The sequence below is a fragment of the Mycosarcoma maydis genome, chromosome 2 (genome assembly GCF_000328475.2).
Source record: "Mycosarcoma maydis chromosome 2, whole genome shotgun sequence".
Taxonomy (NCBI): domain Eukaryota; kingdom Fungi; phylum Basidiomycota; class Ustilaginomycetes; order Ustilaginales; genus Mycosarcoma; species Mycosarcoma maydis.
This window is the reverse complement of record NC_026479.1, coordinates 1,525,191-1,552,228: the sequence shown is the minus strand read 5'-3', so window position 1 is coordinate 1,552,228 and position 27,038 is coordinate 1,525,191. Positions and strand designations below refer to the sequence as shown.

Sequence of the window (27,038 nt, the reverse complement as noted above, 5' to 3'; positions counted from 1 at the left end):
AAGTACAGTTCGGAGTGCGACGGCGATTAAGCGCCGATATACTCTTGTCTCAACTGCTTCTTTTTTGCTTGCAAGATGAGTTTTTCGATGGCGGCACGGTCGGGTATCGGGGGAGGTTGGAGGTCCTCGGGTGAGAAGATGGAGTAGTCAGCCACGCTGGGTGGTTCGAGCGTGGTTCGAGACGGTTCGGCGTCAGCGTGATGCGTTGGCGGAATTGGATGGCCTTGCTCGTTCTTGTGACGTTTAGCTGGTGTTTGCAGCTCGTCTTGTGGTGCGCGTTTCGATGTGGATTCGGCTGGTGTGGCTGCGTGCTCCATGAAGCGCTGATTGTATGCAGCCGAGAGAGATGCCTGGACAGCCTGGACGCTTTGCTTTAATGGTCTGGGACTCGGTCTTGGGATCTTGGGTACTTGAATCCCACCATGCTCGTCATCCTCAGCATCGGTTAGATGCATATTGTCATGGTCATCGCGACTTTGAAGGTCGTGCTTCAGGCCCTGGACCACGTTCCAAAAACGCTCGTTCCACTCCACCTCCTCTGCGCTCCGCTCTTGTTCGAGCAGCAAACCATCGTCTTCGTCCTCATCACCGTAGTACGACGGTGGCAGATTCCTAAACCTCTCATACCTCTCCTCGCTCCTACCTGCCTCGTCCGCTTTCTGCGAGGTGAACAGCTCCTTCACACCAGGCAAATCCTTGGCCCTTCCAAAGTACTTGTATCCGCCACGTCCCACCACTCCCTTGTCGTCGCCTAGCATGCTTGGCACTCCGCGCTTGTAATTCGCGCCGCCCAGCGCGACGATCTGATTTTCCCAATGTCCCTTCTCCCTGAGCAATTTGTTGATCTCGTCATTGAGATCGCGGACCTCGTAGTCGTTCAGACCGAAATCCTGGATCTTGCTGACCTTGCGTGAGATTTCGCGGATCACATCTGAACGCCATCGCTCGCACTCTTTCAGGGACGAGACCGACGATGCTAGCCGAGGTCGTCTGGCTGGTTTGGTCGAGACTCCGAGCGAGGTCGCTTGCGCTTCTCGGAAACGGTAGAGCATCGACTGCGCTTTTTCTTGATTTCGTGCCATGGTGCAAAATGTCTCGAGCGCCGCAGACACTTAGGATCGTGTCTGACGAAGCGATGCGTGAGGCGTTCCACGGAGCAGTTTGACAATGAGCCTGTAAGGTGGAAAGCCAAGTGCCAAGATGCAAACGTATCGCAACAATCACGAATCTGTCCATCCTCATCCAAATCTTCCGCCTCCCGAAAAACTCCCCAAACTCGTCCTCCAACATGGCGCGTTACCGCACGTGTACAGTCACGAATTTCGCATCCCGCAACCCTTAAACCCTCCCAAGTCTCGGTCATATACCTTGCACGGTTTGCCAAACACCAACACCACATCTCCCAACTTTCTCCCAACTCACACTTTTCTTCACGTCTTATCGTACCAACAATCCGGGTCGAGCTCATATCGACTCGCTCTTTCATTCAAACGTTGCACAGAACAAAACCAAGTGCAAACCGCACTGTTCGCCATCGCATGCTGAATGAAAAGGTATCATTAATTCGCGCGCCAGTCGTGAGTGCAACTGAATTACATTACATTCGTGATGACAAAACATTCGCCCTCCAAGGCGAGGTCGAGAAGTAAAGGTATGATCGCATCTCTCACAACATCGCGTGCCTAACAACCAAAGCGAGCGCAAAAGTGGATCCCGAATCAGCGGCCGAACCCTGTCGGAGCTAGCGACTTACGTGTAGGCTTGAGCAGTTGACTTCTCTTTGCCATCTGTACATCATGTTCAAACGCAACCACGATCGCCTGGTCCGAGCCGTACGCGTGTTCGTCCGAAATAACCTCGCCTCCGTATCGCTTGAGCACGTACGACCCAAGATTGCCCTTCTTGACGTCTTTGAACGACCAGCTGACGACATAAGCGCCGGTACTGGTGACGATCGACGTCTCCTGGTCCGAACCCGTGTTGAAGCGCGCTGGCGAGAACGAGATGGCCGAACCCATGTATGCCACGTGCGATGGTTTGAGCGTAAGTCGCTTCGGTTGCGGTTTCGCATCGGCGGGAAAGGAGCGGTCGAAACCGAGCTGGCCTTGGTATCGACCCGAGCCGATGAGCGTGTCAATGAGAAGCAGGTACGTCTTGCATGTGGCAATGATGTAACGCCCGTCTGCAGACACGTCAATGCCCAGGATCGGGTCTCCAAGTGCTGGCAGTGCCGTCTTTGCATTTTTGCCGATCGAGTCAAAGAGTCGAATGTCGCCCTTGTTCGAGGCGACCGCCAATCGGCCCTTGCTGTCGGTTGCTGCGACGGAGAAGTCGTTCTTGGACGCATACTGCTTGAACTCTGAGTCGACCAGCTTGTTACCAGAGAGACGCGGGTCGATACGATAGATGCCGTTGTGGCTGTGGCCAATCATGGTTTTTTCGGCCGTCATCTGCGCATACTTGCTATTAGCGACTACATTGTTGACCTGAACATCGTCGTGCACCTTCCACTCTTCGACGATTTTGCCGTACTCGAGATCCATATTGTATACGGCGTTTTTGTTGGACGGGTCCATCAACACCATCTGCGCGTCCTGGTTATGCAGCATCATCTTGAGCGGCCGGAAACCCTTGCCGCTGGGCGTGCCGACATTGTTGATGGTAGTGTCGTGCTCCAGCTTGTTGTCGTCCGTGTGACGGAAGACGCCAATCTTGTCGCCTCGTGCAACAAAAGAACGGTCAAATTTGTAGCCAACGGCAAGCAACGAGTTAACGTCCTGTTGACCAGCCAAAAGCGAAGTCGAGTCTTCGGGCCACGAAGATTCGTCAGAGCGTGCTCGCCCGCCCTGGAGTGCGGCTGCCACTTCGTCTTCATCGTCGTCATATCGCTCGTCCTCCTCCTCTCTAGCAGTGCGAACTGATTCGTTGCCATCCTCGCTCTCGCTGATGTCGTCGACGTCCATGGGCTCACCAGCTTCGAAAGCTGTCTCGGCGTACGCACGCTCATCGTTCTTGGCCTTTGCCCAGGATTCCTCGTTCTGCGTCTCGTACATGACTTGGGAGAAGCCCTTGTGAAAGTGCGAGTATGCTTCCTTGTCCTCGAACCTTAGTAGCCACGAGAAGCACTGACGGTCGTCGGTGAAGTAGTTCCAGACGGCCGAGGTTTGTTCTGGGGAAAAGTTCATGTTCATGTCAGTCTCCACCTTTTGTGCGAGCCAGACCTTGTCGGCACCGCGGATGGAAAGCCAGAATAGAAAACGACCAGCCTCGAGAACCCTGACGTCGACTTTGCGCTCTTGCACGAGAAAGTATTGCGACTTGAGGTCGTAAAGGTATAGATCGGCGATGGCTGAAAAGACGGTAGTGTCTTGGTCGATCTGCGGTCCTGCAGTATCGGCGACGGGAGCGATCGTTGCTGGTATCGCTGGAGCTGGTTTAGCGTCTTGCTCGGCTTTTACAACAGTAGCAATGGTGGTCGTGGTTGCGGAAGCGGAAGTGGATGTCGAGCCGATACCTGCATCTTGGAGCTTCTTGTCAAGCTGCCTTTTGTTTTCACGCCTAAGTTTCTGATCCGCCTCGTCCTTGTATCTCAGCTGGTCCAGATCCTCCTCGGTGGCACGTTCATGGCTGGTGCGGAAAGCGTGCTCATAGACGCACTGAAGATAGGTGATTTCGAAAATGGTGATGGTAACCTCATTGACTTGCTTGCTGTCAATGACGAACTCGAGCAAATCATCGTCGTCGCCTTCAAAGTCTCTCCATGCGATGGTGCGCTCTTTGCCACGAGTTGAGAGGCGAAAGTCAAGCGATTGATCGATGAGGTATGCTCGTTCATCCTCCAGGTCATCGTCGTCGGTGAGCTCGGCCTGTGAGTCCTGGAAAGCCTTTGTGACTACGAGCTGATAGTGATGTTCGGTCGTGGTTCTACGGATGGAGAGAACAGCATCCTCATAGATGCATTCGCGCAATCCTTGCGGGCCATTGGGACGAACTAGGTAGAGGCCACCTGCGGGAATCTGGATGAGTTCGTGGTTGTTGGAGTCGCCCCAGATCTTGCCAAAGAGGCTCTTGAGCATAAACATGCTGACGAGATCAAGAGCAGCCGCCGAGAGAGGGTGACGTAAGAAGTCAGCACTATAGCTGTGGTAGTGTCAGGCAGGGTGGCGGAAGTGCCAGTGGCGTAGGAGCGGATGGTGGCAGTAAGCAAAGGTTGTCGTACCAGCGAAAAAGCTGTTGAACCCTTGGACCCTCTGTCTACTCTCTGCTCTCTGCTCTCTTAACCCATGTGTTTGTGCAGCGTTTAAATTTGGTTGAAAGCAGCCATAGGCACTTGAGCAGGGTTCATGGTTGTTGGTGTGCTTTTGCCGCCTGCAACTACGAACACACAGAAATTGTGAATTGTGAATTGTGAATTGTGAATGACGTACAGCTCACCTCGAGCGACTCAGCCCGGCCAGAATCAACTCTCTAACAATTCTGAGCTAAACAAAAACTACACCGGAACACAGACAAAGCACAGAGCGTGAAGTGCGCGTTGCGCATCACGTGGGAAATGCGGAGCGAGGCTGCAGAGACTACGGTCTAACAATCTAATTTTTCTACGTAGTCGTGAGTCTCGGGCTGGGAGAATAACGAATAATCACGAATGAAAAAACTTGCGCAAAGAACGAGAGTGCCAACCAAATCACAAATCGTGAATCACAGAATTCGTGATTGCGCGCGCTTGAGAAGACTCTTCTCAACTTGAGCCGCGACAAACAGTCACAGTCACGGCATCTCTCAGCCTCAGCCTTAGCCCCAGCCTCAGCCAGGACAAGCAGCGAAAGCTCGTCAATAGGTCAAAGGGACATCGTCAATCATCTTGCCTTTATCTGCCACACAGACACATATCGTCAATCACAATGGCGAGCTTCAAACTTCCCGAGCTCCAACCGGACAACGATCTCTGGGGTCCCGCTTCGGGCTCCAACGCTCTCCCTGCTGAGCTCAAGGACATCCCGTTTGCTCCTTATGCTAAGAACGACAAAGTAGGCCGCATCGCCGATTGGAACAACGCCTCTGGTGCCTCAAACGATGCTGCTAACGCCCGTGGTGGTCGACAGGGCCGTGCACGTGATGTTCAGCAGAACTTTGGCACTTCGGCCGCCTCTTCTGCGTTTGCTTACTTCCATGGTGATGACGAAGCCTCGTTCTCGGTTGTCGACAATACGCGCACCGTGGCTTCTCGACGCGGCGGCTTGGGCCAGATGAGCCAGCGTGGCGGTCGTGGTGGTCGTGGTGGTGCTGGTGGTGCTGGTGCTGCCGGTGGTCGTGGCGCTTCCAAGTTCGGGGCTGGTGCAGGACGCGGTGCCCGCGGCGGTCGTGGTGGCGCTGCTGGTGCCCGTCGTGGCGGTGGACGATTCGGTTGGAAGGAGTGGGACAAGCCTCAGCGTATTCGCGAAGCCTCGGTCACCGTGGGTCAGGATTGGGAGCAGGTCGAGGAGATCGACTTTGTTCGTCTCGGTAAGCTTCGCCTGGAAGTCGAAGAGCCTCAAGACATTTCGTCGTACGGTTCGCTGTTCGAGTACGACCGATCGTACGACCGTGTCACTGTCAAGACAGCTCAAAGCCTGTCGTCGATCGACCGCATTCGATACAACACTACTACTTCCGAGGACCCGGTGATCCACGACATCTCGGCCAAGGAAGATGCTCAGATCTACATGACCGATTCCATCCTTGCGCTGCTCATGTGCGCCACTCGTTCGGTCTACTCGTGGGATGTTATCATCACCAAGACCGCCGACGGAAAGGTGTTTTTCGACAAACGTGACGGTGGAGCTTTCGACTACCTTACCGTCAACGAGAACGCCGCTGACCCGCCGAGTGAAGCTTCCGAGGGCAAGGAAAACGAAGCAGCTGCCAAAGCCAACGCGATCAACACCCCCTCGGCTCTCAGTCTGGAAGCCACCTACATCAACCAGAACTTTGCCTTCCAGGTCGTCAACGAGAAGAATGTGTACAAGCTCGAGCACGAAAACCCGTTCTATTCCTCGGACGAGACGGCTCCTTTAGCATCGTGTGCGTATCGATACCGCAAGTTCAACCTGTCTTCGGAAGAGTCGGACCCTGTCGAGCTGGTTGTCCGTACCGAAGTCGACGCCTACACTGTGGGAGCGTCCAAGGAGAAGCAACTGATCACCATCAAGTCGCTCAACGAATTCGACGCGCGTGCACAGGGGGCAGGTGGTGCGCTCGACTGGCGTCTCAAGCTCGACTCGCAGCGCGGTGCGGTTGTTGCCACCGAGATGAAGAACAATTCGTTCAAGCTTGCCCGATTCGCCGTCCAGTCGCTGCTCGCTGGTGCAGACAGCATGAAGCTGGGTTACATTTCGCGTGCTAACCCCAAGGATACCTCGCGCCACATGATCTTGGGCACCTCGTGGTTGAAGCCTAGGGAACTCGCCGCTCAGATGGCCGTCAATCTCAGCAACGGTTGGGGTATCGTCCGCACCGTAGCTGATTTGGCCCGAAAAGCCGAACAGGGCAAGTACGTCTTGCTCAAAGATCCCAACAAGCAGACCATCAGGATGTACCGCGTCCCCGCCAACTTTGGCGAGGAGAACGACGAGATCGTCGAAGAGGACGAGGCCGACGAGTAGATCAAACTCCCATCCCTTCAGCCTGCTTCCAACCGACCTCCCATTCCCTCGCATGTCTTTCATGTATATTCTCGCGTTCACTCAAAAGGGTTGCTTTTACCCATCATGCAATTCGTGATTTCCCTGGACCGTGACCGTGACAAGCTTTCACACAATCCGCTTACACGCGCTCAGTCTTTGAATGAATGCGTCGTGAGCGTTTAGAGGATCGATGCCAACCATGTCGATCCTAGAACGAGACCATGCCGTTTGCAAGAAGGGATACGTCGTGGATCCATTGCTGATGTCGATGCTGCTGCTACAGCGTCTATAGATGCTCTTGTGGCAGATGCTTGGATGTGATGCTAATGCTGATGTTGATGCTGATGCTAATGCTGGTTCTGGTGCTATTGCTGGTGCGAGGCAATTTCGACATGCGACCCATTCTCGCCAGTCTCGGATACCTCGCCCTGCATGCCGCGCCTACTTTGCAGTTGGACCACTTCTTCGTTCTGCCCATCCTCTTGTTCGTCTGCACCATCCTCCTCGTCCCGGTCAAACGTGTGATCGACAGGAACCTCACCTTCGTGGTATTGCTCATCGCCCGTCTGCTGGTAGTAGTCAGCAATATCCTGTGCGTGCCAGTCCTTATACTGGTCATGCAGTTCTTGCTCCATCGCTTCGTCCTCTTCTGGATCGATGCGGAGGAAAGGATGCTGCAGCAGCTCGGCCGCTGTCTTGCGCCGGGTACAGTCGACATGTAGACACGACTTGACCATATCGAGCGCATTCGCAACGTCGATTGCGTATTGCTCTGGATCAGGGTGGTTGCCTGGATTTCGCAGATCCGGGTTCAGCCGAAAGATGAAATCGGTGAGGGAGCCTGAGTTGCTGACACTTGGGACGTTGCAATGGAACGTGCGGTTGTGCAGCATTGCACACGTCTCCATACGTGCCTTGCCAAAGATGACGGCAATTTCGAGTAGAGCTTCGGCATCGTCGTTCGAGTTGAAGACAGGGAATCGTCGGATCAGGAGTGTGAGCAGGATGACGCCAGCCGACCAAATATCGATAGCCACCGTCTGATCTTGGCATTTGAAGAGCACTTCTGGAGCTCGAAAGCCTCTCGTACCGGCACGATTGGCGCGTACACCCTGGCGAGCATCGTAGACCAGGTAGCCCACACGTTCAGGAGGTGGATCCATCACGCCGGACTTTGAGGTATAGGCGAGCGCATCCGCATTGGCAGAAGTGGCAGCTGATGTTGACGCAATGGCAAGGCTGTTGGAAGCTGACGCTGTGCTTTCCGAAGGCGCAATTTGACCTGAAAGCGGCTTTCCTGGTTCGAACCAGATGGAATCGACGGCTCGATTGATCTCTTTGGTGCCGTGTGGATGCTCGGATGTGGGACATGTGTGGTGACACTTTCCTCGCCACTCGGAGGGCTCAAAGCGTTCGGCCAGACCAAAATCGCACAGTGTTCCGTGGCCCGTGGTTGGATCGTAGAGAAAGTTGGCGGGCTTGATGTCGCGATGCATGATATCGGCCTCGTGGACGCTCTGCAGCGCCGAAAAGAGGCATCGAAAGTAGTATTTGAAGTCGCCAAGCGGCATCTCTTTGAAGTAGTCGCGAAAGTCACGGTGTCGACTGTAGGGCATGACGGCGACGATCTGGTCCTCGGAGCGAAAGGCGGTGATGAGGTACGAGACGTACTCGGCTGGACGCAGGTCTTCCAGGATGGAGAGCTCGTTCAAGATGCGCTGCGGGCTCGAAGTGACGTAGATCTTCTTGAGGGCGACATGACAAACACCTTTGCGCAAAGGATCAAGCGGTCCGCGCGAAACCCACTCATCATTGTCAAAGGCAAAATGTTGGAGGTCGATGGCCTTGTAGACGGATGAGAAGGTGCCTTCGCCAAGCCGATCCACGATACGGTAATAGTCACCGAGGCCGTCGATGGCGGTCTCGAGCTCTTCAATCTCTTCCTGGAGCTTGATGAGTTCGGCTACCCTTGCATCCTCACTTGACGTGTTTATGGGAGGATCTGTGGTGTCCTCTGTGACGTCGTCTCCATCATCTGTGGATTCGGTAACTTGGTCTGCTGCTGCATCCGTTTCACCAGGTTGTAGCTTGGCGGCGGGCGCTTTCAGGCACTCTTGCGGATCTGCGTACTGGGGCTCCTGTTGCCTCGACGGAGTGTTGATGTATGCTGCTGATTGACTTGGCTGAAGAGGCGCGTTCTGCGGCTGAAGCACAGCTCGCATGGTTTCTGTGCTACTCGATGCTTGCTGGATCTGATTGTCGCTGTGGGCCGCTGGGGTATGCGCGGATGGTGGTCCTGAGTGCTGCTGAGGATGGGATGCTGGTTGACTAGAATGCTGCTGGGCGGGTATCAAGGGTGGGGCTTGTATTCCTGGATGGGAGGGCGTCACGGATTGTGCAGGGCTCGCAGAACCGACGGACAAAGCTGGTTGCGCCTGTGCAGGTTGGGTGAGGTCCGGGACGCTGTGACGAGGTGGACCTGTCATGACAGGCAACAGGATATCTGAGTGAGCTCTCAGAAGCCAGAGGCAAGAAGCGAGAAGCGAGAAAATCCGACTGGGACAGGGCGGATGTGCTTGCGTTGCAAGTCAAGCAGCGAACGCAGGTATATGCGGCGTGCAGACACAAATAGCTGTATGCTGTGCCTAGGCTGAGTTGTGCTGGCAGGACTACAGCATTACGGATGCGTGGCGCTGCGATTCGTGAGATCGTAGGTTCTGGGCGTCTGAACTGGAAAAATTGGATCGAGATGGGAGAGGAACGATGCTCTTGCGAGGCTGTCAAATGCAGCTTCCTCGATGAACCACGAACAGGTGGAACAGGTGGAACAGGTGGAACAGGCTGCTGGGGCGCGAGTCGTGTGATGTGATGCTGTTCCCAGATGGAATTTCTCTTTCGGGCGATCCAAGGATTGCTCGAGTCTTGAATGGGCGGACAGGTATCGGTTGTAAGTGGCTTGCAACCAAGAGTAGATGATGCTGCGCCAACCAATCGTGAATGTCGAGAGCAATCACGAATGTGATGAGAACCTGCGTTGCTGTTGTTGTGCTTTGCTCAACGGATCGTGATTTCTTTCGCGTATATCACATGAACATTCTGAGAGTCAGTGAGGACTCCTGACTGAGTGCAACACAAACAACAGTCACAGTGCAGAGGTTTGGATATTTTGATTGCAATTAATGCAGAGCTGTGGGTGGATTACGCTATGAGTGGTCTCAATGATTATTATCAACCACACTGAGCCCCTTGAAGACCAACACTCACGACTCACAACTGAGTTATCCGCGTCTCGAAAAGCGCCAAAAGGAAACCAACACGACGCAGATTCACGATCAAGATACTCACAACTGTAACTAACATACCTGTACTTATATGACTACATATTCACGATAACGAATTGCGATTCTTTTTCTTGCACATTCTGTGATTCACAGATTTTCCACGGTTCGTACCTGCAAACGCGTTGTGCTCCTCCACTTTGCGACTTTTGACCAAGTCGTGAGTTATGGAAACATGTAGTTACCTCATTCGTGATTCAGTCTCAAATCGCGAATCGTGAATCACGAATGTTGTTCATCTTTACTGCTTACAGTCACTACCACCTATCACAGTATCGACTTTGTGCCATCTCCTCGCCCAGACAACACAGACAGGTTTGATCCGCTCATAATAGACGAAGTTAGGCCTGCGGCTGCGGCTCGACTTTGGGGTTGCTGTTCTCAGTATGGCGGAGCCGCCTCCATCACCACGAGACGACGTGAGTACAACGTTAGCAACAAGTTCCATCTTTTTGCTGGCATATTGACCGCGATTTCCCTTCTACCGCTGCCAAATTCGTATGCGTACCGACAGGCTACCCCCTTCTTGCTTAGGGTGTACGTGAAGCCAGCGCCGTTCCGACCTTTGGACCATTTTCATCCCGATGTACGCCCTATTCGAGATGAGTTCCAGCTATACGTTTGGTAAGCCCTTTGACCCCTAGCGTATTTTTGAACACCACCAACGGTGCTGATCCATCTTGTTTCTCCTCTTCCACCTGTTCTCCTTGACTATGACGTCAAAGGAATACCAATACACTGAGAGAAGTTGCGCAGATGTTATACGACGCCGATCCAACCATCTCTTCGCCCCTCGCACTGCATGCCTTCAGACACGTTTACTGGAACGATCGTCTTCGTGAATTCGATTCAAAGCGCATAGGTGTTGGCGTCACCCGTGTTCCTTTGAGCAGCATCGTGGCGCTCCTTTCCGACCTCGACACTGCGGATCCAACCGACATGCACGTCGATGACGCTGATCAGCAGCACAATCAACAACCCAACCGCAATTGCACGTCAAACATGCTCGGTTGGCATCTCCTGAACGACGAGGTCGACGAGCATGCAGCCGCTATGGTCATCGCCGACATTGGTCTGGCTGATGGCGACTTGCTCGACTGCGTCATCCAGCCAGATCCCACTCTAACCATGGCACCTAAGCTGTCAAGGACAATAGACCGTGACAGGCCAGCTGACCGTTATAGTAACTCACGGCGCTGAATTTCCATGGTTCTGCCTATGCTCACTGTACTTTGATCAACCCGTCGAGCACGCAGTGCTTCAATGTATACCCCCTTTCATCGCAAACACAATCAATCGTGGTCTTTCTCCTCAACAGACCCGCTCGAGGGAGAAAAGCACAACCAGAACACGAGCAGACTGACATTAAATGGTGTAGGTGGCCTACAAACGGCCAAATTTTGGATTGGAAGAATGGGATGCCAGAGCCAACTCGACCAGAGACTACGACAGCAGAGGTCCACAGGTAAAACAAAAGGCCAAGAATGTCAGTCAACGATGCGTCATTAGATTTGAGAGGACGCCTCTGTCCCTAGGCTCCATTCCTTTTATCTACTTTTCTAATACCACGCTCTGGCTCGATGTCAGACGAGTATAATGATTCCGGATAGGGGGTTTTCTTCTCTGTACCCAACCGCAAATGGAAGGGCACCATCCGTTGAGGGAGTCCTGTGGTTCATCATTGAATGAGCAAAGAGCGTAGCCACCTTTCCATCCTTATCCATTCGCGTCAAATGCGCCAGACTACCGAATCCTATCATCTTTCACCGCTTTCTCTGATGCGCATGACGAGCTTCCTACTTTCAACTCCCTTTTGATGTCATGCTGAGATGCAATTCAACTCATGATGACTATACTAACCTTGTAAAGAGATGACCAACATGACGTCAATCACGACAACGGTCAAGCGCGATACGCTTAACGGCTCTTGAAGTACTCGAGGAGGACGTTGAGACCCTCAGACTCCTCACCGTAGTCCTTGACGACGACGCAAGAGCAGCCGACCACCTTACGGGGGTTACCCTCGCGGTCGATCTTGCAGAGACCGGCCCAGGTGCCGAGAGTCTTGGGGTCAGAGACCTTGAGCAGATCGATCTTGTGCTCGTTGCAGAGTGCCTCGATAAGCTTGAGGTACTCGGGCTCGTTGCAGGTCTCGACGAGAACGCAAAGGTGGGCCTGACGACGGTCGAGCGCCTTGGCACACTCACGCAGACCACGGGCGAGACCGTCGTGGATGAGAGCCTTCTTGAGCACCTCCTGAAGGGCGTCCTCAATGGACATGGCGCCCTTGGCGGGAGCAGCCTCGGCGACCTCGACCTCCTCGACCTGCTGGGGGACCTCCTCAACGTCGGACATTTTGGTTGAAAGAAAGAAAGAAAAGGTTGGCTTCTTCGAAAGGGATCGCTAAAAGATGAACGATAAGGCGATTCCTACTCAGCACGTAAGGTGAAGAATGGGAATACGAGAAAAAGGATGATGTGGGATGGTGTGTGTAAGTGATGACGGCGACGACGCCCTTCCATCATCACCCTGACGGCTGCCTCTCCAGTTCAGCTCGAGGTCAGCCAAGACACCAACTGCAGCCTCTTTGCCTTTCTCTCTCGAAGTTCGCAAAATGTTCTCCTGAAAAGTGAATCGGGCCACTTGTCAGATCTTCCACCCAACCGTCGCGACAAAGCAAGCTGCTTGCCAGTTGAGCCCATTGAGAATCCCTGGGCCGATGCGTTTCTTGAATTTCCAGACACGACTAATCTTTTATATTTGCACGTGACTCTGATCCAGTACTGTAGGCAATATTGTATTCCTTCTTCTAATCCGGCCAGCTTCTTCATATATTCGAGACCAGATTTGTATCTAGAAGAAAATCGAAGCACAACAGCAGCCTATCAGAGTCTCGCTGATATTGTGGTCGCTTAGCCCTCAGGAGTGAACCTTGATCAAGCCTTGAGAGCAAAAGCATGTCCAGAGCAAAATGGTGAACTGCAGGCTGTGAGGGACACTGAATTCGCGAAAACCTCGACACGCTCAAGACGGTGACTGGGAGAGCAAGAGAACTCAAGAGAGACTGAGGGGCGTGTAGCATTTTTTGTTAGCAGCAGTAGCCAGAAGCTTTGATTGGCACAGGCTCGAGTGTGGCTCGTCGCCAGCTGGTTGTCAATCTCGTCGTCACCACCACCGTGTTTACCTCAAGACCGTCACCCCTTTCTTCACCTTTCTTCACCGTACATATCGCCCATCATGTCCAACGTCGAGCTCGGTGTCCAGACCGAAAAGGCTTTCCAGAAGCAGCCCATCTTCCAGAACTCCAAGGCTGCTCTCAAAACCCGCGACCGCCGATGGTACAAAGATGTCGGTCTTGGCTTCAAGACCCCCCGTGCCGCCATTGACGGTACCTACATTGGTAAGCATTTCGACACGATTTCATCGACCATCAGCACTCAAAGCATTTCAAACAGCACGTCGCGCATTCCAAAGGTCCAATCTATAGCAGCATCAGCACTTGTCAACGGCAGCAAATGCAGTAGCAACAAGTGCATCAATATTGTCCATTGGCGCATGCATCATGACGAATCTGCTTCATCGACACATATGGAAACAGCGTAGTGATGGAGCAGCAGAGCTTGTCAACGTCAGCACAACGTGGAAGACAGATCTTCGTCCTGCCAGATGGGTACGGTGACCACGGCAAAAGTGCTGGAGCATCGGATCCCAAAGGCCAGATTGTCAGATGATTGTACATTGGCAAGGCATCTGAGAGAAATCATTCCAGCGTAGTATACCTATGCCTAGTAGATCGCAGGAAGACGCAGCAAAAGCGTTAGTCAGATTTCAGATCATCATCAGATCTGGTACGCTTTTACTCAGGAAGATGGATGATGTAGCTACCACGATTGGATTTGCGAGCTCTCTGAGCTGCGTGATGGCGACAATACGACAGAGTGGTAGGATGATAACGGTCGACAACTATGCAGGGCGTCTGGCAGATAATTGCAATACTGGGACTACTTACGCCGCCGAAGCAATGATGCTGCAGCTATTGCACTCACAATGACACTATCGCTACCAACATCAACAGTGAAACTGATTGTACCTTTGGAGGAACGACATGCTGGAGACGCTGCGACAGGCTGGTTGATGGTCGACACTCGGTACCCGACTTGAACTGCATCACTGACTCACTTTGCATTTTCTCAACTGAATCAACTGTTGTCTCGTTGCATTGCATTTCGGGCCAACTCTTAACAGACAAGAAGTGCCCTTGGACTGGTCTCGTCTCGATCCGTGGCCGTATCCTGACTGGCAAGGTCGTGTCGACCAAGATGACCCGTACCATCATCATTCGACGAGAGTACCTTCACTTTGTCCCCAAGTACTCGCGATACGAGAAGCGCCACAAGAACGTTGCCGCCCACGTTTCGCCTGCTTTCCGTGTCCAGGTTGGCGACACTGTCACCATCGGCCAGTGCCGTCCTCTCTCCAAGACTGTTCGTTTCAACGTGCTCAAGGTTGCCAAGAACAAGTCGGCTGAGAAGGCTGCTAAGCAGTTCGGTCGCTTCTAAGCGATCGTCAGCTGATCACCGCAGGACGACTGTGATCTAATGCTTGGTCGTTCGTCAGTTGCCCCCACCCAAAAACAAAAACACTCGGTCTCGCTGTGCAGGAGGGCGAGAGCCTGCTGCGAGGCCTGTTGTACACCATCATCCAACATGCATTCCCCCCTCTCTCTTTCGCTCTCCCACCTTTTCACCATGTATTTTGCAGTCACACTCTTTCCCTAGAGGTGATGGCGCCCTCGCATTCTTCATCAATGCACATGTCTCCCAAGAAATCTGTCCTCGGCGGCCTCTAGTGCTTGATGCCGTGCGTGAAACGATTTTAGCGTCTGCTGAGAGTCACAACCTCTGGTCTGGTCAGGATCAGCGCTTGGTCGCTAGTCGTAGTCGATGCAACAAGATTCTGCAGGCGTGAGCTACGTCTGAAAAGAATACGAAACAGAACGGATTCGTGATTGAATTCTGGTGATTCACGATTCTGTGATTTTGGATCAGTCTGCAGCGCTGCAATCACGAATCACGAATCACGAATCACGAATTGCTTTTTGCACGTTGGTCCATTTGAAATGTGCTATCGATGTGAAGCTAACAAATGTAGATGCACAAAAAATCGATCACGGTGTAAAGCTGTGCTGTGACGCCTGATACGACAAGCACGAAGGTCGCGCAGAAGATCGACGACAGCAAGCACAACGAAATCACGAATCCGCAGTGATAGAGTCACAAGTGTTAACCTGACGCGCACAGACGCACGCATAGAGGGGCAACCGCAGCGTGGACTGTAGAAGAAAGGTCAGTCCGTTCAACATAAACACTTGCTGATCCACATCCAACATCAACGCCTTTCATTACACTTTGCTCAGCCTCAACCCTGCAACATTGTCACGCACAAGAGCTGTCTTTTGTCAAGCTTATAATCTGGTCCCTGCGCTTTCCAAGAACCATTGTCAAGCTTGCCGCTTGATCGAAAACTAAAAGCACTTCGTCGCACACATTCACAGCACGTCTCTAGCACACGACGCTTCGTTCACCATGGCTTTTGACTTTGGCGAGTCCAAACCGTCGGATCCTACCGCCGACTTTCTTGCTCGCGAGCGCGAGGCGGCTGGTGTGCTCTCGGACGACGCCGATCTGTTCGGCTCTTCCAATACGGCAGGCATAGGTGCATCCGCAGACGACTTCGAACGCTCCGCAACTGCTTTTCCTGCACTGGACGATGATGGTCTGCCTGCCGCTTCTGCTCCAAGTGGCGGTGGATCGGCTGGTTTTGGGTTCGGTGATCTCGACGACCAGCCTGCGCCGGTTTCCATTAGCTCGAACCAGCGCGCTGTCGACGACGAGGTGGGCAAGTTCGAGCACAACTTCCCCGAACTCGATGATGGTCCTTCGGCCAACACCAACGGCGGTTCCTACCACGATGATGCTGTAAGTCGGATTCAGCCGTTGACTCATTGGCTTCTGAATGTTCCAGCACTTTGATGCGCGCGACGAGCTGACATTTTTCTGGCGCCTTGCTCTGTTCGCATTTCCTTAACTTCAGGACGATCTGATGAGCGCCCGTGCCGCTGCGCCTTCTCGCGTCATACCTACCTCTGTGCCAGCCTCGCAACCCAGCTACTCGTACGAAGAGCCCACCGAGGAGCCCGAAGCTGTGCGCCAATGGCGCGAGACGCAAAAGGACGCGATTGCCAAACGCGATGCCGAAGATGAACGCAAGAAGGCAGAGGCCATCTCGAAAGCCGAACAGGACATTGACAACTTCTACGCCGAATACAATGCCAAAAAGGAGAAGAACATTGCGGCCAACAAGGAAAACGAAGCCAAGTTTCACGAAGAACGAACGCGCGAATTGGCAGAGGGTACTACGTGGGATCGAGTCACCAAGATGGTCGATCTCAAGAATAGCCAGTCCAAGACGATTGCAAGGGCCGGTCCGGGTAGCAGTGACTTGACTAGGATGAAGGAGCTGTATCTCAAGTTGAGGAGAGAGGGCGAACGCGCACCTGGTGCTGCTGGGTACTGAGCGAGCTTTCACCACATTTCACGCTTGCGCTCGACCTTGGTTGTTGCACTGGCTCAAACAGCCAGCGCTCAAGCTCGGTTGCAAGTGCGCTCGACTTTTGTAGATTATCTCAGTACGTTTTCACTCTTATTCTCCATAGGCAACACAGTGCATTCTAGCCGTCCGTTCCGAAGAGCGTGTGTTTGTGTCGGCGCTGGGTAGTTAGTTGGACGCTCTCGAGTCCTCGACTTGATCGCTTCCTGCAAGATACTGCCGCAGATCGAGCATAGCGTTCCGATTGTCCCCAAACCTCATGTTGCATCCACCGGAATAAGCGCGTAAATCGTGAATCGTAAATCGTGAATGATCCTGAATGATACAGCAACATTGATAGCAAAGAAAACCATACAAGTACATAAAAGACACACCTGACCGTGTCCTGCTATCCTTACAAAAAGTACTCTGGCGCCGGCCTCTTTGCGGGAACACCATGCGCCTCCTGTGCCGCAGCGTCGAAAGTTTCGTATTTTTGATTGAGCGCGTCGTCGAGCTTCAAGATGCTCGCCACATTACCACACCGATAGCAGTAGTTGGGTGCTGACCAGACCGTGACGATGGTCTGGTCGAACATCAACTTGTACCCCTCAAGCACCAACTGATGCGCTCTTGCGATCAGGTCGAGATCGTTGGTGTGGGCGAATTGCTGTACCACGTCGCCTCCGAACAGATATCCTGCACCTCTTGGACTCATCCCCCAGCCAGTGATGTCGTCGGGATCGGACCAGAGCAAATCGCACATGGCTCCGTCGTGAGGAACCTCTTGCTTTCTGTCGATGCTTCTGATTTGATCCAACGTAGTGATACTCGGCGAGAGCCCTCCGTGAACGCAAAACACTCGTCCATCCACCACCGCTCCCAACGCCAGATAGTCAAACACCTCGCAACAGTACCTCCACACATTAACGCTGCCGTACTTGCGAACGCATTCGTCGTAGAAGCCGTACACCTGCGTAATCTGTCTCGACTCGTGATTGCCTCGTATCAACGTGATCCGATCCGGATATCTCACCTTCAACGCCAATAGCAGCAGAAACGTTTCGACAGAGTAGAAGCCGCGGTCGACAAAGTCGCCCATGAATAGGTAGTTGGTCTCGGGACACATTCCACCGTGCTTGAAGAGCTCCATGAGGTCGAAAAACTGTCCATGGATGTCACCGCATATCGTCACGGGTGCATCGACGTGTTGGACATTGCCTTCTTCGATGAGGATCTCGCGTGCTTTGAGACAGAGCTCTTTGACTTGCGTTTCAGAGAGAGGTTGACATTTTTTGAGTTGCTCGATTTGTAGATCGAGATCGCTACCCATGATGGGCTAGCTTTGAGGGTAACAGTGTCTCGCTGTTCTTTCCAGAGTTGTGGATGGGATGTGAGAGGGTTCGTGGATGTGATGCCAAGTCGTATTGACGCGTCTGGCTGACTGGACGTTGTGCGGATGTGTCCTCAGATACAACCGTCCCAAAGGAAGCCGCTGAGACAAGGTGTCGAAGAAAATGATGTCAAGGAAGAGCCAAATGTGTTGACGGCAGATGATGATGTTGCTAGCCGGAGATGTGAGGGACAAGTTGATGCTGTGATGGCGTGACTGGTCTGATGTGATGTCGTCGAATGATTGAAACAAAGGAGACAAGTGTCGCGACAGGCCTCGTTCTAATGCGATGCTGAGTATCGCTACAGCTAGGATGGTGAGCGCCAGGGCAGATAAGAAGCGACGATTCAAGGATTGAAGCTTGCCTTTCGGCGTAGGTCAAGGTCGAGGTCGAGGTGGAGATGGAAGGGACAGTGGTCGTTTGACCTGGAAATTGCGACTGGAGTAGAACACGGAAGCTAGATTTAACTGTCAGGTCAATTTGGTGGAGTTGAGCTGCACGTCGAGTAGATTGCACGCCGCCTGCCACAGGGACGTGTCGACCGAGCCAGCCCAAAAACTTACGTCTCTGCAAGTCGAATTTTTGAGAATTTTCATCGAATTCGTGATTCTGGACTCCATACGAAATCGTGAATCGTGAATCGTGAATGTGATGATCATCGCTGCATCCAAGTTACGGTCACGAGTGGGTTCGTGATTCGTGATTCACGATGGGCACGCTTGAGCAAACTCGTGAATGTGCACAGGAACAAGATGGCACAAGCAAGACTCTTACTTGGCTATTAGACGCTGACCTGTGTGATAAGAGCGACAAGCTGAGAACTGAACAGTCACACTGACGAGAGGCAAACATATGCTCACATTCCTGATTGTGCCTCAAGCTTGGAAGGCAAGACTATTCCCTCTGGCTTGACAAAATAAAGCGGTGAATCAAGGCTTCAGGTCGAAAAGTTTAATCAAGCTATCGTCCCGACGGACGGGCCGATGAGGCAGCAAGCACCAAGTGCTGTGATCAGACAAGACCAAAAGCGCCTGGTGAGAGCGGTTGTTGACCTTGCTTGCAATACAAAGCCTGGCTGGACCCTGAACGGATTTCTATCTCCCATGCCCACGTTGCACAAGAGGCTGGCTAACTCGTGACTACGACTGGATCTTCGGCAATTTTCCGTCATCCGCGCCACTCACACACTGAGCCTCAAATCACAACCAGCACGCGAGCGCCAGCCGGGATGACTCCGATATCGCGGCAGCAAGCATACTCACCAACTGTTGATTTTATTTTCTTGATAATCGTGAATGAATGGAAAGAGCTTCTAGCGCTGTAGGTGGATTAAGATAAAATTCACGGTTGCACTCACGACTTTTGTAACCTTCTTTCTGAACCGCTTACCATTGTGATCACTTTCGTCAATCACCTTTTTCGACCTTCAGAATTCGATCTTACTCGGAACACTTCTGCGCTGGTCACGTCGGATATCCCTACCTCTTCACACGATGCTTACCGCCACACCAAGAGTATCTGCCACAGGGCGGACACTCGCCAAGCTGTTGCGACCTGCTGCCGTTGAAACCGGTGCACTTCGACCCGTCGCGTCGGCACTTCCACGATGCTTCGGTACCTCTGCTTCTGTTGCTTCGATCAACACGACGCACCTCACTCCGCACACCATCTGCGCCTCGCGTTTTCGTCGACGCCAAGGACGTTTTGCGCCTGGTCGAGGCTTGGCTACCGTCGTCCGCTCTGATCTCTATGCCAGTATCACTTCGGCCGACGTCGAGGCATTCGCCAAAATCGTTCCTTCTCCCTCGCAGATTCTCACAACAGTTGCGCCCGAAGCCGGGTCTGCTGCTTCGTACCAGACGGTCGACCCGAACGAGCTCGACACATTCAATAATGACTGGATGAACAAGTACCACGGCAAATCCCGATTGGTGCTCAAGCCCAAGACGACAAAGGAAGTCTCCAAGATCATGAAGTACTGTCATAGCAACAACATTGCCGTCGTTCCGCAGGGTGGAAACACGGGTCTTGTTGGAGGTGGTGTGCCCGTCTTTGACGAGGTCGTACTTCAGCTTGGTGGTCTCAACCAGATTCGTTCGTTTGACGAGGTTGCAGGTACGCTCGTCTGCGATGCAGGCTGCATCCTCGAGAGCTTGGACAATTACATTGCTGAAAAGGGATACATGATGCCACTCGACCTGGGAGCAAAGGGCTCGTGTCACATTGGAGGCAACGTGGCCACCAATGCTGGTGGTCTCCGATTCTTGCGCTACGGCAGCTTGCACGGCAACGTGCTCGGTCTCGAGGTCGTCCTCCCTGACGGAACCATCATGGACAACTTGTCGACCCTCCGCAAGGACAACACCGGCTTTGATCTTAAGCAGCTTTTCATCGGCTCCGAGGGAACCATTGGTGTCATCACAGGTGTCTCGATCATCACTCCCCGTCGACCGTCGGCTGTCAACGTGGCCGTGTTTGCGCTCGACTCGTACGAAGCGGTGCAGACAGTCTTTGGACAAGTTAAGAAGCACTGCGGTGAGATTTTATCCGCATTCGAGTTCTTCGATCAAACCTCATTCGACGTTGTTCAAAAGCACGCCACCGCACATGTACGTGACCCCTTTGAGGCTCGCCACCCGTTCTACGTGCTCATCGAGACCAGCGGGTCCAACAAAGACCACGACGATGAGAAGCTCCAAGTTCTCCTTGAGCATCTTATGGAAGAAGGCATGATTCAGGACGGCGTACTCGCTCAAGACGAGACACAACTGCAGGGCCTCTGGGCTCTACGCGAGAGCATCCCCGAAGCAGCTGGAAAGATGGGCAAAGTGTTCAAGTACGACCTTTCGATGCCGATCGATAAGATGTACAAGCTAGTGCTCGATATGCGTCAGCGCTTTGAAGAGCACGGCATCCACGGCCAAGATAAAGATGTTGGCGCCGTGTGCGGCTACGGCCACATTGGTGATGGAAATCTGCACATCAACATTGTGGCCAAATCGTACGATGAAAAAATCGAGAACATCATCGAGCCATACATTTACGAGTGGACTTCGCAAGTCAAAGGCTCGGTCAGCGCAGAGCATGGCTTAGGACTGATGAAGGCAACCAAGATCGGATACTCAAAGACACCGGAGAGCATTGAATACATGAAGAAGATCAAGCATCTCTTCGATCCAAAAGGCATCTTGAACCCCTACAAGTACATCCAGATTTAGATCAAAGGTTTTCCACTTCAATACGAAAGCACAGGCCTTTCCATTCAACTTGCCCTATATTTTGGGGTTTGCTTGTGCTCGCGCGTTCGAGATCAGTCAAGGGAAAGTCACGAGGAGCGGGAATGAGAATCACTCGTGACTGACGTGCGAATCGTGAATCACGAATCACGAACGTTATCACGATCACAGATTCATGAATATGAATGTAAATCTCGGAAGTCGGGATGAGACTTGACGTCTTTGGTGCAGCTCCACATTGGGTTCGGTGGGTTTCGGTTTGCTTTTTCGGCTACGACTGACTGAGCAGATCTCAGGAAGATTTGTTAACCTAGGCCTAGGCAGTGTCCCCATTCGCAAGCCTTGCACCTTTGCTTTCCCTTCTCCATCACCTTTCTCCCTCTCTCCGAACAATCCTCGACTTGCTTTCTAGGAACTCTACGGTCTACATTCCAAATGTCGACGTGGACTTCGCCCTCGATGTCGCGGTTCAACCGGGGCACCTCTTCTACCGAAGACACATACTCTGGTGTCGGATCATCGTCCTTCGCACCTCAATACGAGCCCGTCATACTCGGCTCTTCCTCGGTGTTCAAACCACTCACACCACCTCAAGTCTCGAACCTCACAACATCCACCTGTCTAGCAATCAGAGAATTCAAAGAGCTACTCCGACAGTACCGCCAGCTGGACGATGGTATCACCACACGGCTGAATAGAAGTTTTGCACGCTCTCGAGCACTAGGCGAATCCACGTCGCCTTCGCTACTTTCCTCTAGCAAAACTAACTCGGCCAGCTCGATCGATCTGGGCACGAGCACCTACGGCACACCTGCACCGGGAGCGTGCGCCGCGTTTTGGAGAGAGCTCGTGGATGTCTGGATTGGAAGAGAAGAGGTGGTGAGGTTTTGCATCAAAGTGGCTGATCAACATGCCCGGCCTGCTCCAACTCCACTACTCTCGACGTCCGACAGTACGGATCGGCTTCTCGACGCTGACTATCATCCAACATCTGCGTCACAATCCAGACCAGAAAATAGGTGGAGTAGAGCAGAAAACACTTCGGAAACCTTGGCGAGACAGTTGCACAACGAATTATCCGTGGAGAGCATCATCCGTGCAAGAAGCCTAGACGCCTTCAAGTCGAGGTGCAAGTTCTTTACCCCCAATCCTCCCGATGGTCCGGAAGGCGATAGGGAAAGAGCCATGTGGAACGGGCTACCGATACCTGCTGCTCAGGATAGCGCTGACCACATCCGTCGACCCTAGTAAATTATTCTCATTATGACACACCTCGCAATCCCAACGTGTAACTCTACACACCATGTATGAACAGCAAGCTTGTAATAGAATCACGATGAGCTAAAGCAACGATCAGAATGGTTGAGAAGAAGGGATCAAAGTGTCATGTCGACATACCACCCTGCTGCATACTCAGTCCGTCCCTGCGACAGGTAGGACAGCCTTTTTTACCGACCAGCGTCGACCGAAGTCTCGCTTCGTATCTCAGCCGCGCTTGGAAGATTGATACGGCATCTTGGGCACGCTGGAGCGGTCCGTAGGTGGACAGCTCCAGCGAGGCTTGTGAGATCTGATTTGTCGCACCGAGTGGCTTTGGACCTGGATCCAATGCCTCTTGTTGCTCCAAGTCAGCATACGAGTGTTGTACGCGCTTCCAACGCTGCCTGATGCTCGGGGTGCTTGCAAACGCCTGAGTTGCAGTGCACTTGAGTTCCGTCGACAGCGTATCATTCGGTTTCACCGCAGGCACATTCGCAGGTGGCAGAAGACACGTCAAGTGATGAACGTGCCCACATAAATATACCACCACCCTTGGCTGTCTGGCCGCGGTATATGTATCCACACGTTTTCCTGCACCCACCTTGCCCTTGGCGGCAAACAGGCTTGCATCGCACACATTGCAAACCGAATCATTGTCCACGTAGCTCGCGTACAACTGCGACCTCTGCAACTCGTCGGACAACACCTTTGTATCGTGGCTGAGGATCGCCTCGCACCCTTCCAACAAGCTGATCTGCAGCGTGAAATCCGACAGGATCTTGATCAGCGCCGCTTTTAGCCCAGGGATCTCCAACCCGTTCTTGATGCGCCTGATCAGTCGGATCGGGTCAATCTCGGCACCAACATTTTCAAGCAGGCCTCGGATGAAGACAGGTCGAGATTCGGAATAGCCCAGCAGATCTTCCCACAGATCATCGTCGTTCTGCTCCTTGGCGAAGTCGATCGCTCGTTCCACATCGCCCAGTCGCTCGATGATGAGTGAGAGTGCGCGCTTGTTGTCGCCTACCCTTCCAAGTAGGAAGACCATTTCGGGAACGTAGTCGTGCTCCTCACAGATGGCATAAGCCGTTTCAAAGCTGTAGAACGACGACATGGCACGAAGGTACGGCATCAGTCGACCAGCTTCGTACTCGGCATACAGCTTGACCTGAACATCGCAGAAGGGCGTCACTTGTTGCGGGTCTCGGTCGAAGAGCGCATCGAGGTACATGTACAGGAAGCGTGGATGGGAGTCCAGTTGTGCGATAACGCGGCCGATGGGGATCGAATAGGTGTGGTCGACGAGTAGGTCGATTGCCGCACCGTGCTTGGAGACTTGATGCGTTCGTCGAGTCTTGAGATCCTCTTCGAATTCGATCAGCAGCAATGCCTGGTCTTGCACTGCGGTGAACAAGTTGTTCTCGCGGATGAGATCAAACACATTGGCTCGGCGTAGTCGTAGGTAGTACTGTAGCGCCTTGCCTGGTTGTCGATTGCGGATGTAGATCTCGGCCAGACACTCCATCAGCAGCTTCTCCCTGCCCACTGATTTCCGACCCTCGCCAGACTTGAGTCGGTCTTCGATCGCAAGCACAACCGCGGGAGTCGAATAGATCTCGCTCGGCCATTCTTTGATCGTCTCCAGAAGCTTGTCCAGATCGTGTTGCAGAAAGTGGGCGAGAATCATATCATAGACCACCTCGCTCAGCGTTGGGTCTGATGTCGGAATGAACGGAATAGCCAACCCAAGCTTGCCTTTTTCCACAAAGAGAAAGATCCAGTCTTCCCATGCTGTGACGTTGCGACCAAGAATCTTGCTGGCAACCCTCGCCGCTTCTGAATATCGATCTTCCTCTACAAGCCAGTTGAGGTATTTCTTGCCGATCTCTTCCGCATCAAACCCGTTCTGCATTGCTACTGTACGGCCCATGGCTTCGATCTTGATCAGCGCTTCCTGGAAGCGCTGTCGCTCGAGCAGCCACTCGACGTGGTCCTTCTCGTCGCGCGGCTTGGAAATGACAATGTCCTTCGGGCTGACGACATAGAACTGGGACGCTTCCGTGGATTCCTGTCTGACTTTGCGTCCCGCGAGCAGCGCCGCCGAGTACGCATGCGCCTCAATAGAGGGGATTAGCAAGTAGTCATTGCACTGGAAGCGTGAATAATCGGTGAGGCTGAGAACGTCCGAGCTCAACTCCTCGCCAGCACGACTGATGATTCTCAGCTCTGGACGCAAAGCCTCACGGCGTTTGAATGTTCGAAGGTCCGAGCGATCCCCTTGATTCTCGTCATCATCATCATCATCCGAGTCTTCCGGATCTTCAGTGACGTACGCGAGTACCAGATAGTCGAGTCCGTACGGCGCGATGCCCGATATCATGCAGTCCAGCTGAAAAATGGCTGTAATCTCGATATAGTACTGCGGATGCGTTGTACTAGCTCCCGGAACGCCAACCCTGACGAGCGCGGATGCTGCGTTCTGCGTCGAGTTGGACGCAGTGCTGGAACCTGAAGATGCTATTGCGCCTGAGGACTGCTTCTGCTTGACCTTAGCTACCTTGATGTGATCGGCCCATGCGATCAGAAGAGTGCGATCATCCTGCCAGTAGAGTGTGCATCGATGCAGATCTCCACGTACATGTTTACTGGGCGAACTGATGAAGCTGATCCTCTGCTTAGCATCAGTGTCGTAGACTCGTACACCCTTGTCACTCGCCCAGGCGATTAGATTGCCCCTCCATCGTGTCGTCCAGATCGGACCCTCGCCCGAGTCAAGTACCGTCTCCTTGTGGCCGAACCAACTCTTTTCCCGCTGCGTTAGCGATCCTGCCATGCCGCCACAAACAAACGCGCGGGATGATTTGCGTCCAAAGTTGGGTTCGAGCGAGATGCACCTCATAGGTCGCTTAAAGTCGAAAACGTACTGTTCAGCAGTGGCAAGGGCAGAGATGGACACGAGACCATCCATTGACGCAGCGGCAACAAAATCGGAGGTATTGTCGATGACGAGGTCGAGGATCGAGGCAGTGTGGAGGCGAAACCCTTTGACAAGATTGCCGTCGATGTCGAGAATGTAGATCATACCTGCGTGGGTACCGAGAGCCATGAAACGAGACGAAAGGGCAAACGCGGAGGCAGTGTCTCTTTTGAGCACGTCACTGACGCCTCCTTTGACACGCGAATACTTGAGGGACGGTTCCACGTCTTCGTCTTCGTCTTCATCTTCGTCTTCGTCTTCGTCTTCATCTTCGTCTTCGTCTTCGTCTTCGTCTTTGTCCTCGTCCTCGGAGCTTCCCAGATCGTCCTTGTCATCGCTTTCATGTGATTGCGACTCTACTGCTTCGTCATCCTGATTCAAGTCATCGCCGACTCTGTGCTGAGCGAGGATTTCTGATGAATGCTGCTGCTGTGGAAGGGTTTCTGTGGTTTTATTGGCGTCCTCTGGATGCGTCGAAGAAAGCTTCGGCCTCGAGTCGATGCCAAGGTCTTCTTCCAGGTCTTCGTATTTGACATCTGGGGCGAGGCCTTGTTCGCTTTCTGGCATCTCGCCTTCCAGCAGCACGGTCATCCTCTTCTTGCTCGCCGCCTCAGCTTGAGAATCCCTGCTCGATTCTCCTTTAGATAAGGAAGGCCTTTTACGTCTTGGCACGGGAGAAGTAAGTAGTGAGTCCAGTGAGCTGATACTCGCTTTGCCTGCCGAGGACGTGCTTTCTGTCCTTTTTAAGGCATCAGGCCGGCGTTTATGAGTTCGTCGTCTTGGCGAAGTAGGCCCCGGGGATGCAGCTGCTGCCAAAATCTCTGCTGCCAGTGAAAGACCTTGGTCTGGATCTTTCGACGGCTCTTCGGCAGTTTCGTGATCGTTGTTGCTGTCATCTTGGGCGGGTTCTGATGGCACATAGTCCATCTCGAGGTTGCCGGCTTCTTCATCGTCATCGTCAGGTAGGATCACCGGTTGTTCCCGGTCGTCTGCACTAGCTGCGTCCTCATGCGGTGTATGACTGTCGTCATCATCAGCATTGCGCACCGCTGCGATGTCATTGCTACTTGTCATGGTATCATCGTTCTGTAGAGGCGTTGGCCGTAAAGCGGGTCTATCTCGGCGACCGAAGCCCCGCGTTGAGAAGGTCGGAAAGTGCAAATCCACTGCCTGCCTCTGACGGATCTCATCGGCAAGCTTGACAGTCTCTTCAGGCGAAGTCATACTGGAAGGGTGAGTACATGCCCTACAGGCTGCGTAAGGTCGAATATGAGCACTGCAGTGGTAGCAATTGCTGCTTTATGAGCGCGCCATACCAAATTATCGTCGGCTGTAAGAGGAGACCGTGCAGGTTGAGTGCGGACAAGCGGAAGTTGGAGATGTATGCGCTTTCGCAATCCTGGTCGACGAAAATGGATGCCGATCGCGATGTCCTGAAAGACGTACAGAATGGCAGTTACAACCACGAATCACAATCGCGAGTATGGACGCGAGAAGCGTGTGACAAATCTGGGTGGAGGATGCGAAGCACTCCTAGGCGATCTGTGCGTTTGTACAGAAAAGTCGTCAAAATGGACGTGGGT

At 53.0% G+C, this 27,038-nt stretch overlaps 12 protein-coding genes across 12 annotated transcripts; 6 read left to right on the top strand and 6 right to left on the bottom strand.

Moving 5' to 3' along the window:
- Nucleotides 1–26: 26 nt before the first annotated feature.
- Nucleotides 27–1,082, bottom strand: UMAG_01323 (uncharacterized protein; the record flags this gene model as incomplete). Its single annotated transcript, XM_011388930.1, has 1 exon — nucleotides 27–1,082. The coding sequence occupies one exon, from the start codon at nucleotides 1,080–1,082 to the stop codon at nucleotides 27–29; it is 1,056 nt and encodes a 351-aa protein (XP_011387232.1).
- A 636-nt stretch (nucleotides 1,083–1,718) lies between these two features.
- On the bottom strand, nucleotides 1,719–4,082 carry UMAG_01322 (uncharacterized protein; the record flags this gene model as incomplete). Its single annotated transcript, XM_011388929.1, has 1 exon — nucleotides 1,719–4,082. The coding sequence occupies one exon, from the start codon at nucleotides 4,080–4,082 to the stop codon at nucleotides 1,719–1,721; it is 2,364 nt and encodes a 787-aa protein (XP_011387231.1).
- An 819-nt stretch (nucleotides 4,083–4,901) lies between these two features.
- UMAG_01321 (putative eukaryotic translation initiation factor 3 subunit D) lies at nucleotides 4,902–6,641 on the top strand (the record flags this gene model as incomplete). Its single annotated transcript, XM_011388928.1, has 1 exon — nucleotides 4,902–6,641. The coding sequence occupies one exon, from the start codon at nucleotides 4,902–4,904 to the stop codon at nucleotides 6,639–6,641; it is 1,740 nt and encodes a 579-aa protein (XP_011387230.1).
- Nucleotides 6,642–7,027: 386 nt separating this feature from the next.
- UMAG_10237 (serine/threonine protein kinase CDC7) lies at nucleotides 7,028–8,884 on the bottom strand (the record flags this gene model as incomplete). The annotated part of the gene is made up of 1 exon (XM_011389021.1): nucleotides 7,028–8,884. One exon carries the CDS (start codon nucleotides 8,882–8,884, stop codon nucleotides 7,028–7,030), a length of 1,857 nt encoding a protein of 618 aa, XP_011387323.1.
- Nucleotides 8,885–10,386: 1,502 nt separating this feature from the next.
- Nucleotides 10,387–11,200, top strand: UMAG_12132 (uncharacterized protein; the record flags this gene model as incomplete). The annotated part of the gene is made up of 3 exons (XM_011389197.1): nucleotides 10,387–10,419; nucleotides 10,515–10,624; nucleotides 10,726–11,200. 3 exons carry the CDS (start codon nucleotides 10,387–10,389, stop codon nucleotides 11,198–11,200), a joined length of 618 nt encoding a protein of 205 aa, XP_011387499.1.
- Nucleotides 11,201–11,917: 717 nt separating this feature from the next.
- Nucleotides 11,918–12,355, bottom strand: UMAG_01318 (40S ribosomal protein eS12; the record flags this gene model as incomplete). The annotated part of the gene is made up of 1 exon (XM_011388927.1): nucleotides 11,918–12,355. The coding sequence occupies one exon, from the start codon at nucleotides 12,353–12,355 to the stop codon at nucleotides 11,918–11,920; it is 438 nt and encodes a 145-aa protein (XP_011387229.1).
- An 882-nt stretch (nucleotides 12,356–13,237) lies between these two features.
- UMAG_10236 (40S ribosomal protein uS17) lies at nucleotides 13,238–14,559 on the top strand (the record flags this gene model as incomplete). The annotated part of the gene is made up of 2 exons (XM_011389020.1): nucleotides 13,238–13,400; nucleotides 14,246–14,559. 2 exons carry the CDS (start codon nucleotides 13,238–13,240, stop codon nucleotides 14,557–14,559), a joined length of 477 nt encoding a protein of 158 aa, XP_011387322.1.
- A 1,026-nt stretch (nucleotides 14,560–15,585) lies between these two features.
- UMAG_01316 (uncharacterized protein) lies at nucleotides 15,586–16,576 on the top strand (the record flags this gene model as incomplete). The annotated part of the gene is made up of 2 exons (XM_011388926.1): nucleotides 15,586–15,978; nucleotides 16,094–16,576. 2 exons carry the CDS (start codon nucleotides 15,586–15,588, stop codon nucleotides 16,574–16,576), a joined length of 876 nt encoding a protein of 291 aa, XP_011387228.1.
- A 427-nt stretch (nucleotides 16,577–17,003) lies between these two features.
- On the bottom strand, nucleotides 17,004–17,921 carry UMAG_10235 (putative phosphoprotein phosphatase PP4 catalytic subunit PPH3; the record flags this gene model as incomplete). The annotated part of the gene is made up of 1 exon (XM_011389019.1): nucleotides 17,004–17,921. The coding sequence occupies one exon, from the start codon at nucleotides 17,919–17,921 to the stop codon at nucleotides 17,004–17,006; it is 918 nt and encodes a 305-aa protein (XP_011387321.1).
- A 1,554-nt stretch (nucleotides 17,922–19,475) lies between these two features.
- Nucleotides 19,476–21,200, top strand: UMAG_01314 (putative D-lactate dehydrogenase; the record flags this gene model as incomplete). The annotated part of the gene is made up of 1 exon (XM_011388925.1): nucleotides 19,476–21,200. One exon carries the CDS (start codon nucleotides 19,476–19,478, stop codon nucleotides 21,198–21,200), a length of 1,725 nt encoding a protein of 574 aa, XP_011387227.1.
- A 453-nt stretch (nucleotides 21,201–21,653) lies between these two features.
- On the top strand, nucleotides 21,654–22,466 carry UMAG_01313 (uncharacterized protein; the record flags this gene model as incomplete). Its single annotated transcript, XM_011388924.1, has 1 exon — nucleotides 21,654–22,466. One exon carries the CDS (start codon nucleotides 21,654–21,656, stop codon nucleotides 22,464–22,466), a length of 813 nt encoding a protein of 270 aa, XP_011387226.1.
- A 136-nt stretch (nucleotides 22,467–22,602) lies between these two features.
- UMAG_01312 (uncharacterized protein) lies at nucleotides 22,603–26,679 on the bottom strand (the record flags this gene model as incomplete). The annotated part of the gene is made up of 1 exon (XM_011388923.1): nucleotides 22,603–26,679. One exon carries the CDS (start codon nucleotides 26,677–26,679, stop codon nucleotides 22,603–22,605), a length of 4,077 nt encoding a protein of 1,358 aa, XP_011387225.1.
- Nucleotides 26,680–27,038: the final 359 nt, after the last annotated feature.